General features: G+C 46.9%; 1 protein-coding gene across 1 annotated transcript in view; it reads right to left on the bottom strand.

The window, feature by feature from the left end:
- The window catches only part of SNX18 (sorting nexin 18), a 29,069-nt gene extending 19,278 nt beyond the window's left edge, over positions 1-9,791 (bottom strand). The window contains exon 1 of the mRNA XM_030815766.1: positions 7,904-9,791. Coding sequence (XP_030671626.1) covers positions 7,904-9,524 — 1,621 coding nt within the window. The 5' untranslated portion in view covers positions 9,525-9,791. The remainder of the gene's footprint in view (positions 1-7,903) is intronic.
- Between the last annotated feature and the right edge of the window lie 3,542 nt (positions 9,792-13,333).

Below are 13,333 nucleotides of genomic sequence, written 5' to 3'. Positions count from 1 at the left end.
CCTTGATGACTCCTCTTTCTCTCGCATGTCACATCCTTCACAATCCCATCCCTCAAGAAAACCTGTTGATTCTACCTCCAAAATATAGCTGGAGGGGGACCCCCCCGCTCCCCGACCACCACCTCTGTTGTCTCCACTCTGGTCCAGGCCACCAGCATCTCTCACCCGGATTACTGGAGTATTTCCTACTAGCTCCCTGCTTCCAACCACCTTTGACTGCCGCACGCCATTCTATTCTCATCGTTCTGGACTAAGTCTGTTAATATGTCCAGTTGGATGTCATACCTTGGCTCAAAAAACTGTAATTGCTTCCATCTGACTCGGGCTTTCATTCCAAGTCCTAACAGTGACCTGCAAAGCCTTGCAAATCTGACTTTCCATGACCTCATCTCCGAGGATCCTCTTAACTTCCACCACCTGGCCTTGCTGTTCCTCAACCTGCCTGGCACATGCCCACCCCAGGGCCTTACTTTAGCTAAACCCTCTGCCTGAAAAGCTCTCCCCCGAGATACCTGCTTGGACGACTCTCCTGACTGCAGAGTGATTCAGGTCTGTGCTTAAATCTCACTTTCTCAATGAGACCTACTTTGAGTACTCTTACTAGTACTTCATCCTGCCTCCCATGCCCTCTTTCCCTGCTCTACTTTTTTCTCCTAGCACATACCAAACTCCAACATACATTAAAACTTACCTCCTCTGTTTGTTTTTCACTGAGTGTCTCCACCCTGCTAGACTGCAAGCTCCACAAGGGTGGGGATCTTTGTTTTGGCCACTGATGAAACACTAGCATCTTGAATAGTGCCTGGATGATGATGAGTACATACGTATTTGTTGAATAAAATCTAATTTATCTTTTAGAGGGTCCTATGAATAAATCTAATGATTTTAGCTCCCATTCCTTCACTGTCCCCTTACCTGCTGAATACAATTTATTTAGCAGAAGAGGAAAGTCAAATCGCAGTGACAGATAAGTCATAAGAAAAGGTACAGAAATGACAAGTGAACTAAAACTCATTCAAATTAAAATTTAATCAAGCTATAAGATCAATATCAGAGGCTGGGCATGGTGGCTCACGCCTGTAATCCCAGCACGTTGGAAGGCCAAGGTGGGTAGATTGCTTGAGGTCAGGAGTTCAAGACCAACCTGGCCAATATGGTGAAACCCCGTCTCTACTAAAAAATATACAAAAGTTAGCCAAGCATGGTGGCACATGCCTGTAATCCCAGTTACTTGGGAGGCTGAGGCAGGAGAATTGTTTGAACTCGCGAGGCAGGGGTTGCAGTGAGCCGAGATCGCATCACTGCACTGCAGCCTAGGTGACAGAGCAAGACTCCATCTTAAAAAAACTGTCATAATTTATCTCTTTGGTAGTCCTATTAATTTGGGTCAGAGAGAAGTCCCTCCAGCTGTCTACCACACCACAGCTTAAGAACATCCAGGAACCCTCACCAGGCAGCAGCAGGCCAGGTATTAATCACTTTTACATTCGAAGTTCCTAGTGAGGTAAGCCTGCAATGGGTGTTTGCTGATCTGAACTAAACGTGCATAAATGTTCTTTCACATCAACTGATAAGGGCTTTTCATGCTCCCATATAACAGTCGCATAAGCAGACAGAACACTCTTAAAATGAGCCTGAAACAACGTCTAAAAGTTTCCTGGATACTTAAGACCACTCTTATTTTTTAAAAACAGTCAGCTAACAAAATGGTGCCTAGGAAATGATGAACCTCACTTTTACAGATGAGGAAACTGAAGCTCAGAAACATTAAGTGATTTGCACCAGAACACAAGTGATCTGGGTTAGAGGGGAGCCAGCATGAGACAGTTTACATACACTCTTCAATGTGAACAACAACAAACCATTGACTCCAAACAACACCTACATTTATCCCAGTTACCATTACTTCTGGTGTGCAATACAGGGCAAACTGATTAAAGCAGATATTTAATTGCTAGACTGAAGACTCCTTGAGCTTTTGTACTTTTGCCTGCAATTCGGGTGGCAATAGGTTGCCAGGAGGGATGATAAGATTACTGGAATTGTCCTTCAAAGGAGAGTGCCCTTAATTTTTTTTTTTTTTAAGAGACAAGGTCTCACTGTGTTGCTCTGGCTGGATTTGAACTCCTGGGCTCAAGTGATTCTTCTCCCTCAGCCTCTCAAGTAGCTGGTATTACAGGCATGTGCCACCATGCCTGGTTGTCATCTCCTTTTAAATTCACCCATCTGTTTTTCAAAAATAAACATTTAGTGACTAGCTACTATGAAACATAACATTTAATTCTCATGCTGACCTTGTGAGGAAGTGCCCCCACTTGGCCAAAGATAACTGAGCGTTACACAGGTTAAAATAACGTGTCCAAAACTCCTCCACGCTCACACACTGGCCCTCCAGAGCCCATGCTGGTCCCGACAGGCTGGCTCCCACTGCGATGAGGCTCTGCACCCATGGCTTCTTGGCTTGGCATGCTGCCCCTTCACTGGCACAGCTCCCTCAGCAGACCCAGCCCAGTCCCATCCCCTTGGTGCAACTCCTGGGGCAGACTGGCCCATCCACCAGGCTCTCAGAATCCTGGCACAAGGAACTGCCGAGGCTGGCTGACCTGCATCTATAGCTAGTCAAATAACTCACTGAAGACCAGAGGCCTACCCAGCCCTCCTGCAGACACCGGCAGAGCGGCCAGATTCTAGTCTGTGTTGTATAAATGTGGGATATGATATACGTCTGCCTTCCGGATATAATCTCGTCAAACAGAGCTCAGCATTACTCTGCCACTTTATAATCCTTTAGTTAATGATACGGAGCTTCAAAAATATATGGCAAATTAAATCTAACTTGATATTTAAACTTTGATTTAAAAATACATGGGGCAATACAATAATAGCTTTTTATTCAGCCCAAAGAGAAGGAACATATTAAATAGTTTAAGGGAAGTGTTTGTAAGTGAATCACAGAACTTCTCACTTGTTTGGGTTCTGGCATCATGCTTGGAAGTCCTAAGATGGCCAGACAGGACAACATTTCTGAACAAGGAAACCTCACAGGCTCCCTGAGTTACTGGGAGGAGGGTGGGAGTGCAGGTCCTCTGCCTCCCTTCGGTCCCACTGTGGTTGGTGTGACTCTGAAGGCTATGTGGCTCAAAAAAGAAGTCTGAGAAACCCCTGACGGGGTGGTATGAGCAGTGCCCACACCCAGTTTCATGCCCAAGACTGTCCTTGGGCAGTCACATTTATATTTTAACCAAGGAACTGAGTCATGTATTTCGAAAGCAGCAACGGTCACCTTATTTTCACTAAGAAAACACAAACTGGGGCAAAGGGTAAGCCCCAGACCTGCTCTCTTTTTAGAGACATGAGGTCTTTTTAGAGAACGGCGGGGGGTAAATGCAGGGGAGAGGAGAAATGGGTTCAACTAAAGATGGAGTGAAAACAAAAAGCACGAACAGCCTCAATTTCTAGCCCAGAGGTTTCAAAAATAAGGATGAATTTGCAAACAGCCCCGACTTCTTAGAGCTTTCCTCTGTATTCCTGGCGCCACCCTTTCAGGGCTATTTTTAGCTACAGGAGAATGGGGAGCAGACAGGGAAGGTCTCCGTGTGGCCCAGCCTTACCTTGTGTGCCCTGCTGGGACTCCAGCTATCCTTAATTAATGTCTGAAGGACATCAGGCCAACTCTACTAGTGGTAAAAGGAAGCACAATGGTGAAATTCTACCCAGCAAGACTGATAGGCCCACTACCGGTGTACCATTCCTGAGGTCCTGGGGCTTTTATTGAAAAAAGGCTCCATCTGGAACATTTAGAGAGCAATGAAGTAGAGTCTGTATATTTAAGAGTACAGAAAACAGGACTGCTTATTTACTTCTCTAGTCCTGCCTCCCTGCTTCACACAGCCCAAACCGACAAATCAATTTAACACTATTTTACACCTTTTCTCTAGAAGAAAGACATTTCACTTAAAGGAACTCCCTCTAGCCATTTTTATTTAGTCCAAATTCCTAAACAAGGATGAAACCAGTATTTCTCATCATCTTTTACAGTCTTTCTTTTTTGCAACAGTCCCAAGAGGTAAACCTAAAGCTTTTAAACCTCAACTTGCTGCCACCTAGATTTAGCTTTATTAAATATTAGAGATCGATCATATCTTTGGAAACAAAACTGAATATGCCAAGAAACTCATAATAAAATATATTCCTCAGTACTACCCCAAACTCACCAACATCAACACTATAAAGGTATACTGCAGACAGGCATGATAAAGAGGGAGAAGATAAAATGCTATCACTTAAGAAAAGAAAATCAAGACCACAGGGGTTACATGTCGGTGACAAACGTGCACACTGCCTAGTCAGGGATCAGTGAGCTACCTATGAACAAAGAACTTAAAGGACTCCTGTGAGGTCAAAGCAAAACACAAATAAAATTCCAATAGATTCTGAATTCCATCGAATGTACCGCAGACTACAGCAAACTACCGTCTTTCTTCGCTCAACTCCATTAACCTAAATAGTTAGACTCCATTCGTTGATGGAAAAAAATCAAAATTCCAGAATTATCTTTTGGCTGAAGGAACTATATCACTTTCTTCACTTTTGCAGAAAGTACATACACTAAAACCATTATTAGTTTAAAGAATGGGTTCAGTATTTAGCATAGTCAGGAAAATTTCAGCCCACCAACATTTAAGAGTATTTGAGTTTTCCACCCTCGTTTTGCAGCTGGGTTCTCACCAGGATGGCCTCAGACATCCGTCCCGGAACCAGTGTGTTTTCTGAATGGGACACAATGGCACACTGCAAGAGATGCTCACACTACTGAAATGTCACTCAGGTTGAGTGCTTGGGAAATTCAGCAAAGAAGAATCTAGCAGGACTTGCTTCCCCCTTCCCAGTTTTTATTAATTAAGCCTGTATAGGAAGGAGGAGGTGCAATGAGATGACCAAGTAAAAATAAAGCTATCAGGAAAGTACATTAAAATATAATAATTTGCTGGAGAAACTTACGACGGGGTTGATAGTTAAACTGCAGCCAGCAGTTTAACACAGCACTGTCCAATAGAACTTTCAGCACTGATGGAAAAGTTCTATCATCTCTGTCGACCAATATTCAGTTCCTTAGTCACATTAGCCATATTTCAAGTGTGTAACAGTTGGGGTTGGGGAGGTGATGGAACTGAGATGCCCTTTACAACCACAAGTCCTGAACACGCTCAGAAAGCTTTTATCCTGGCTTATGATATTTGTCTCATCTATACTCCTAAAAATGGCCTACATTAGCATCCTTGATAAACACTGGTTATAGGCAAATGCTTTTAGCTTTATGTATCGCACACTGTCACTTTAAATGGTAGTACTTTCTAAAGATGTGTCATCTAGGGACACAGGCTCACTGTACATTACACACCAAGGTTACAGCAGAAACAAACTATATTGAATATCAACTGCTGTTCTTTCCAAAGTTCCTAGAGATTATGTTTAGTGCTCTTGAATCTGTTAAGCCACATAAAATGATACTGGTTTTAATGAAGGAAGTTTTTCAAATCCCAAGTGACTAGAGACAAATCCAGTTCTCTAATTTAAAAAAGATAAACTAGGCCGGGAATGGTGGTTCACGCTTGTAATCCCAGCACTTTGGGAGGCTGAGCTGGGAGGACTGCTTGAGCCCAAGAGTTAGAGACAAGCCTGGGTAACATAGCAAGACACCTGTCTCTACAAAATAAAGAATAAACTATATATTTTTTGTTTTTTGTTTTGGACACAGGGTCTTGCTCTGTCACCCAAACTGGAGGGCAATGGTTCAACTATGCCTCACTGCAACCTCAAATTAACTCCTAGCCTCAAGCAATCCTCCAGCCTCAGCCTCCCTAGTAGCTAGGACTATAGGTATAAGCCACCATGCCACGCTAACTTCTTTATTTTTGTAGACACAGGAGTCTTCCTATGTTGCCCAGACTGGTCTTGAACTCCTGGCCTTAAGGCAATCCTCCTGCCTCGACCTCCCAAAATGCTGGGATTACAGGCATGACCCTGGCCATAACCAGATGGTTTAATAGACTCAGTAGACCATTGCTGTAAACTCAAAATAGATATTAGAACACACACCATACCTTTTCTAATACATAATTTCAAAAGCAGGCCATTTGACAAAGGCTGAGTGCACGGTGTGATTGACAGTGAATGAACTGATGCCAACCTAAAGTAGACAGACAGCAGCGGCCCAGCACACATGTCCAAGTGTCTGTACTTGGTTCCATCCTTTCAACTACTCACCAGTAATTTGCACAAACTCACAGAAATGTGTAAAAGGGCAGCCAGCATAGGTCCAGAATGATGTAACACAATGGAATTTAAATGCGAAGTCCCTCCATGAAAGGCTCACAAAGGCAGTTCCACCAACACCAGTCAAAAAAGTCAAAGATTCATAACAATTTGTTTTAAAAAAAGGCATAGGTAATGTAAATATAGGTTTAATATAGGCCAACAGCAATATGATTGCACAAAAAGCGAATTCAATATTAGACTGCATTTACAAATTGCAAATTGCCAAGAGAGTTACTACTCTCTACTAAAATTAGTACTGATGTCCAGGGTACTCCCTTTCAGCAGCAGCAACAAGACTGAAAACGTTTGATCATTCTCCCAGCAAGCCCCTTCCCCCATAAGAGTCAGAAGACCAGTCACGCATTTGGAAGGGGAAGGAGAGAGGCAGAGAGGAAGGAAGCGAGACTGCTGTCTCCAAATGTCTGAAGGCGGTCCCAGGGAACAGAAAGACAATCAAGTGAGGCAAACTTCAGTTCAATACAAGAAAAGACATGCCAGAGATCAGGGTTGTTCATAAACGGACTGGCCCACCAGAAAGGCAGTGAGCACTACATCAGTAAAGGCCAGACCCGCTCAGGAAAACAGGGACAATAAGTTTCCCTCCTCAGGAGTAGGTTTCCCTCTGCCCAGCCGCCCCTACACTGGACTTTCACAGGCAAGACTGCCTCCCTAACTCCCACACCTCCCCATTCTCTCAATCAAGGCATTGTATCAGAATGCATATTAGTGAGAAATGTTAAGACAAGCACTACTGCTATATGTTTTTTTAATTTGCAAATTCCGGTGCTTTAGCAAAGGTCAGAAACACTAACAACTATTAATAACTCATGAACTCTGACAGTTGGACAGCTAACTCACTGGGATACCAGCAACGCTACTCTCAGATCCAATACTCAGATTATATTCATTCTATGTAGTTTCCCTATACAATCTTCTTAAACAACGTTCTCAATTTCATTACATTAATAGATTCCAAACTCAAAATGAGTACGCTTTTCCTGAAATTAGGGTGAGCCTTTTACTTCACTTCGTAAAGGTTGCAGGCAAGAATTCTTTGCAGGAAATTCTTAAACTCAGAGAATTGATCTTAATTCCTCTACCAAAGCAGAGATTGAGAGGTGTGGAAGGGTGAAAGCAGGTTTCTATTTATAGACATCGGTTCTTCTCCATTATTTCCTCACTTTTTGAGACCCACCACTAAGTGACAGTGCAGTGTTCAAACAGATGCCTAACATAGTTTGGGTCCCCTTCTAATTCTACCCTCGTCTCAAGATTACAGATCTGAGCAGCTCATTACTCAACTATTCAAACTCTAAAATGACAGCATTTAATGACAGATTCAAAGGTACTCTTTGAATCTTCGAGAAAGAGTACTCATTCCCTACTGGGAGATACTCGAGGAGGAAGCTGCCTGTCGCGCAATCTAACTTACACTCTAGGGAAAAGACCCAGGCGTCCACGTCTCTGCTCGCTTCCTCACCTGTAGAATATGAGTCTGAAACCCACAGTGGTACTGCTGTCAAAGTCACCCCTTTCAGCCTGCACAATACACTCCATATCACCTGCTCTAAGGGCCAAGCTTTACCTTTCTGAACGTGGATGATGTCCGGGAAGTTGGCCAGATGCCCCTGATACAGCGCTAATAGGTCCATGACGGGATCCAGGTCCTGCCTGGGCTGCTCCGCGAAGAGCTCGCCGATGGCGTCATAGGCATCTCCGGTGAAGGCGATAGCCTGGTTCAGGCCCACCGAGAAGGCCTGCTGGTCCAGCTCAAAGGCCTGGCTGAGGCCGCGGAAGGACTGGCCCACCTTCTGATACTCCTTTTTGAAGCCGGTCACCTGCTTGCGCGCGAACTCGTTGGCCGTGTGGTTGAGCTGCAGCGCGCTGTCGTCCATCTTCTTGGTGAAGCACTTGAAGCCGTCGATCTTGCTCTCCACCTCCTGCAGGTCAAGGGCAGCGGCGGGGGGCGTGCTAAGGGTCAAGAAGAAGTTGGCGCCCACCATCTCGTCCTTCTCGGCCTTCCTCTTGCCTTGCTTCCAGGCTTTCTCGTCGGTGCTGCTGGGGCACGTCAGGAAGTGCTGGAAGACATCGCACTGCGCCAGCACCGGGTGGCTGGCCATGTGGTTCATCCACCAGATCAGGCCCTTCCTGCGCTTAGAGATGAAGTCCTCCTCGAAGCGCCCGGTGGCCTGCTTCTCGGGCAGGTGGGGCACGGAGATGACCGGGAACTTCTCCGCCAGGCGCGCGTACAGCCAGTCGAAGTGCTTGTAGCGCCGATGCACCGGCACCTGCGTGTGCGTGGGCACCAGCTTGTAGGAGATGTAGCTCTTCATGCCCTTGAACTTGGTCTGTTTGGTGGGGTCGTCGATGGTGCACTGGAACGGGTAGGGGTTCTCCTGCCACTCGGGTCCGTAGGGCCCCAGCACCACGCACAGCTTGTCCCCGTCCTTCACGAAGCCTGACGCCTCCCCCAGCACGAAGGCCTCCCCGCCGGACTTGACGAAGGTGGAGAAGCGGTTGAGGTTGCGGCTCACGGTGGCCGAGCTCTTGGCCCCCGACGGGTGGTGCTGCGGGGGGGCCGAGCCGCCGCGGGAGCCCAGGGACAGATCGGAGCGCGTGGACAGGCGGTAGCGGCCGGCTGCGCCCACACCCGCCGAAGACGAGCCGTCTAGGTCCGGGTATGCTCCGCTGCCCAGAGCGCCCGGCTCGTCCGCCACCGTGGAGCTGTCGTCCCACTCGTCGTCCCAGTCATCATCGCTGCCTTGGCTGGCCTGGTAGCCGCCGTAGAGCTGCTGAGGCGACGGCTGCAGGGCGCCCCCGCCGTACGGGAAGCCCGCGCCAGGCGGCTGGAAGGTGCTGGGAGGCGGCGCCTGCTGTGGTTGCAGCAGCGGCTGGAAGGCGTCAGGCGGCGGCTTGAAGGAGGCGGGGGGCGCGACGGGCAGGGGCTCGAAGCCCCCGGGGGGCACATTGGCGTAGCGGGCCGGGGCGCCCGGGCCGCCGTCTCCCGCCGGGCCAGGCTCGGGGGCGCGGATCACCTGCACATAGGAGGCCGGGAAGAGGCCGCGGTCGCCGCGGCTGTTGACCCCCTCGAGCCAGCCCTCGATGTCCTGCTCGCTGCACAGGCTCAGCACCTCGTGCTCCCGCAGCGAGATCTCGCCTGGGTTTTCCGACCTAAAGTCGTACAGCGCCCGGGCGCGCAGCGCCATGGTCCTGGCGCCCCGACTGGCGGTCCCGATTCCCGGCGTCCCGAGCCGAGGCCCACCTGAGGGTCCCGCGGTGCTGCTCGAGCCCTGGCGCGCGGACTGGAGCCCCGAAGGCGGCAAACCCACGCTGCCCGGACCCGCCGGTCGCGCCCTCCGCGCGGCTCCGCTCGCAGCGCCTCCACTTTGCAGCGCCGACTGCCGCGCTGGGCCGCCGCAGCCGCCGCCGGTCGGGGGCGGGACCCGCGGCCTCCCACGTCTCCAGCTGCGCTAATCCACGGCCGAGAGCCCCTTGCCAGGCGAGAGCAAGCGATGGCCGAGCCGCCGAGCCCACCGCCCGCCTCGGCTTTGCGGCGGCCACTGCCCCCTCGTGGCCGGTGCCGCGAAGCCGGGCGCCGTAGCGAGCGCGGCAGAAGGAGGTTTCCACTCCGAAGTGAATTATCTGAGATTTCTTTAGGCTTTTAAGTTAAACATTCTCTAGAAAGTAAGTTAGCACTTGCATGCCTGATAAACGTTCCGACTCTGAGCGCTCAGTGAATGCTCCTAGAATGGCTTAACCCACTCATGTAATAAAGCATTTTGCAATGCGAATTAGTGATTGCACTAAGGAAACAGGATGCAGGTACTTATGCATTCTCAGCTATAAATACCACTGTAGAACCAGCTAACATCATAAAATCCAAATATGAAAATTTATCCATGCTAAGTATTCACTACAAGAATCAACTGCACAAGTTGGGAACCTGATTTTAATAATTGGACTATATTTTTATATTAAAATTACTTTTCATCTTGAGCACTGTAAAATACCATACAAACTTATTACTTCATTAAGTCCTGATATGACTCAATGAAGTGGATTATTTGTATTCTCACATTTGCTAAGAAATTAAGGTTTGGAAAAGTTTCATTCATTCATTTGACAAATATTTAATTTAGTATGCAGTAGTGAACAAAGCAAACCAAACATCCTGCCTTCATGGAGTTTAAACTCCAGGTGAAACCAAGTAAACAGATACAGTAAATAGCCTTCCTTTCAGACGCAGCACTGTTTTTTAATTCAGGCTTGCCTGCCTGCCTGCCTGCCTGCCTGCCTGCCTGCCTCCCTCCCTCCCTTCCTTCCTTCCTTCCTTCTTTCTTTCTTCTTCTTTTTTTTTGAGGCTGGAGTGCAGTGGCATGATCTCAGCTCACTGCAATCTCTGACTCCAGGGTTCAAGCAATCCTCATGCCTCAACCTCTCAAGTAGCTGGGATTACAGGTGTTCACCACCATGCCTGGCTAATTTTTTTTATTTTTAATTTTTATTTATTTATTTATTTGTTTATTTGTTTATTTTTTGAGACAGAGTCTTGTTCTGTCGCCCAGGCTGGAGTGCAGTGGCATGATCCTGGCTCACTGTAACCTCCACCTCCTGGGTTCAAGCGATCCGAGGAGCTGTTCACCTACGGAGCAGGCTCCCTTCCCTCTTCTGCTCAAGGAGAGGAGATTGGCAAGAACGAAGTAAGGGCCAGGGAAGGTGCTGTGATTGACAAAATTAGAAGCAAAGGATCATGTAGAGAGGGAGGAGCTGGAAAGTTTCCAGTACAATAAATGCGCACACATTTATTACATTCATGTGTCGCCTCTCCTCCCAAAGATATATGTAGTGCGGTGAATGAGAGCTCAAACTTCGGAGCCAGGCTTCTGAATTTTAATCTGTGTTCTGACACTACCTAGCTGTATGACCTGGAGCAAGGCACTTAAATCGTACCTACCTCCAGGGGTTGTTGTGGGGATTGCATCATAAAGTAATCCCTATTTTACAGATGAGGAAAGTGAAACAATATGTGGCAGGGTAAGCAGATTTGGAGGGTTTGTTGCTGCTTTTGCTGCTGTTACTGTTATTTGGGGGAAGCAAAATCCCTGGCCTCTTTCACAAAGGGAATAGGGGTACTAAACTCACAATTGCAGGGTACATGCACCAGGAAGCATCCCAATGTTCACATTGCCACTCCTAGTATGAGGTCAGTGACCATCCATCCATCTGTTGTCTCTATGTCTCACTATATTTATATTATTTTTTAGATAAATAGAACAAAAATCACTTCCTGAAATAATCAGCTCCAATCTATCGTGGCCTTGTTTCCTATCTTCCTTTCCTTCAGTGTATAATTTGCCCAAAGCTTTTTCTTCTCTTAATCCCCTCTTATTAAGTCTAGCCTAATTATTCCTTTGAAGACACTTCTAATTGAGGTTCCGCATTCATGTGTCATTAATTTCAGCCTGTCCTCTGACCCTTTTCAAGGAAATCTGGGAAACGGGCCAGAAGAGTGTACAATTATTCTAAGGGCTGTGGTATTGTAAGCATCTGGTACAAAACCACCAACCCACTATACCAGAATCACTCCCACAGTGTTTATCCTAATGCAAAACCTTAATTCAATTCAGTAAGCATATTCTAAATTACATTTTTAGCTGAAAATTCTGGGTTTTGGCTATTCTCACAGTAAGCAACAGGGGTCATTGAATTTCAATGCCAACATTTCATGTTGAATTCATGGAATTCAAACATGAAGTCCAGATTAACTAAACCTCTAGAATACTATTCATTTTACTTCTGAAAAGCTAACCTAGAATATGTAAGATAAATTTCGTTTCACCCCTTCTATTCGTTTAGTAGTTACTTTTTAGATTAAAGTACAGTAACTTTGGGCTTATTTCAGGTGTGAAAATTCCAGGAGTTTAAGGTGATGGTTTTTTACAGACTGGTTGAGCTACTCTGTAGAAACGGTGGTTGAGGAATTATTGGGTGTCCGATGTTGTTTGTAGCACTGGGGCATGGGTGTCTGCAGGTGCTTACTTTGTAGGAGTCCAGTGGGAGGCCTCTGTGCTTGCCACGCATCGGGCTTCCAGAAGGATGAGGACAGGCTGTCATGATGTTTGGCCCTATGGCTACTAGTGGCAGGAAAACCTCTACCTCTAGAGGGTCTTAGATATGCAGAAAATTGTGCTCCAGTATTAATAACCTATAACCGTTCACTCAGGGAAATAGCTACAGTAACACATTTTGTAAAGATTTCTCTAGAAAATGGAGCATATTATTCACAGTTTAGTTTACACAATCATTATAACCACCCATATGCTTCTGTAAAGTTTTTAGGGGACACTAAATGACTCCAGACAATTGCATTTTCTTACTTCCTCCCTTAGCCTGAGAGGCCTTAGATGGCCTGGCCCTTGGCTATCTTTCCAACCCCCTTTTCCACTGAAAGAAGCCACAGTGGTTGCTTTGCTATTTTTGGGACAAGCCAAGCACGTTTCTCGCTGAAGTTTTTGCCTTCGCTTTTCTCTCTCCCTGGAGCCCTCTTCCCCGGGAGATCCACCATGCCACATCATCGCTTCATTCGGTCAGAACCATGGGGCTTTCCATCCCTCCTTTCTTCTCCTTCCTTGGAGATCCCGGAAGACAGAGGGAGCCTGCGTCCCTGAGTCACCGACCCCAATCACACTTCGTGAGAGAAAAATCCTTTGTCCGACTAAGCTACTGAAATTTCAGGGATTGCTGAGGCAGCGGTACTAATTATGCTAATGTAATCTCCCTCCCTCCCTCCCATCCCCTGTCCATCCCACAGTCTCACTTTTCTTTGTAGCACCTATGACCTAAGATAAACACGTCTATACATTAACTGCCTCCCCTATTACAACATAAACCTTTTCAGGGCAATGAGGTTTTCTGAGCACTGAGGATATAGCAATGAGCAAAACAGACATGTTAGGCAACCAGTTAGTATTTGCTAGATGAATGAAAGAACGTCCACTTACGTCCTCCCTAGATG

This window comes from Nomascus leucogenys, chromosome 7b (assembly GCF_006542625.1).
Source record: "Nomascus leucogenys isolate Asia chromosome 7b, Asia_NLE_v1, whole genome shotgun sequence".
Lineage (NCBI taxonomy): Eukaryota > Metazoa > Chordata > Mammalia > Primates > Hylobatidae > Nomascus > Nomascus leucogenys.
Note: the sequence above shows the minus strand (reverse complement) of the source record. Positions and strands in the feature narration are given on the sequence as shown.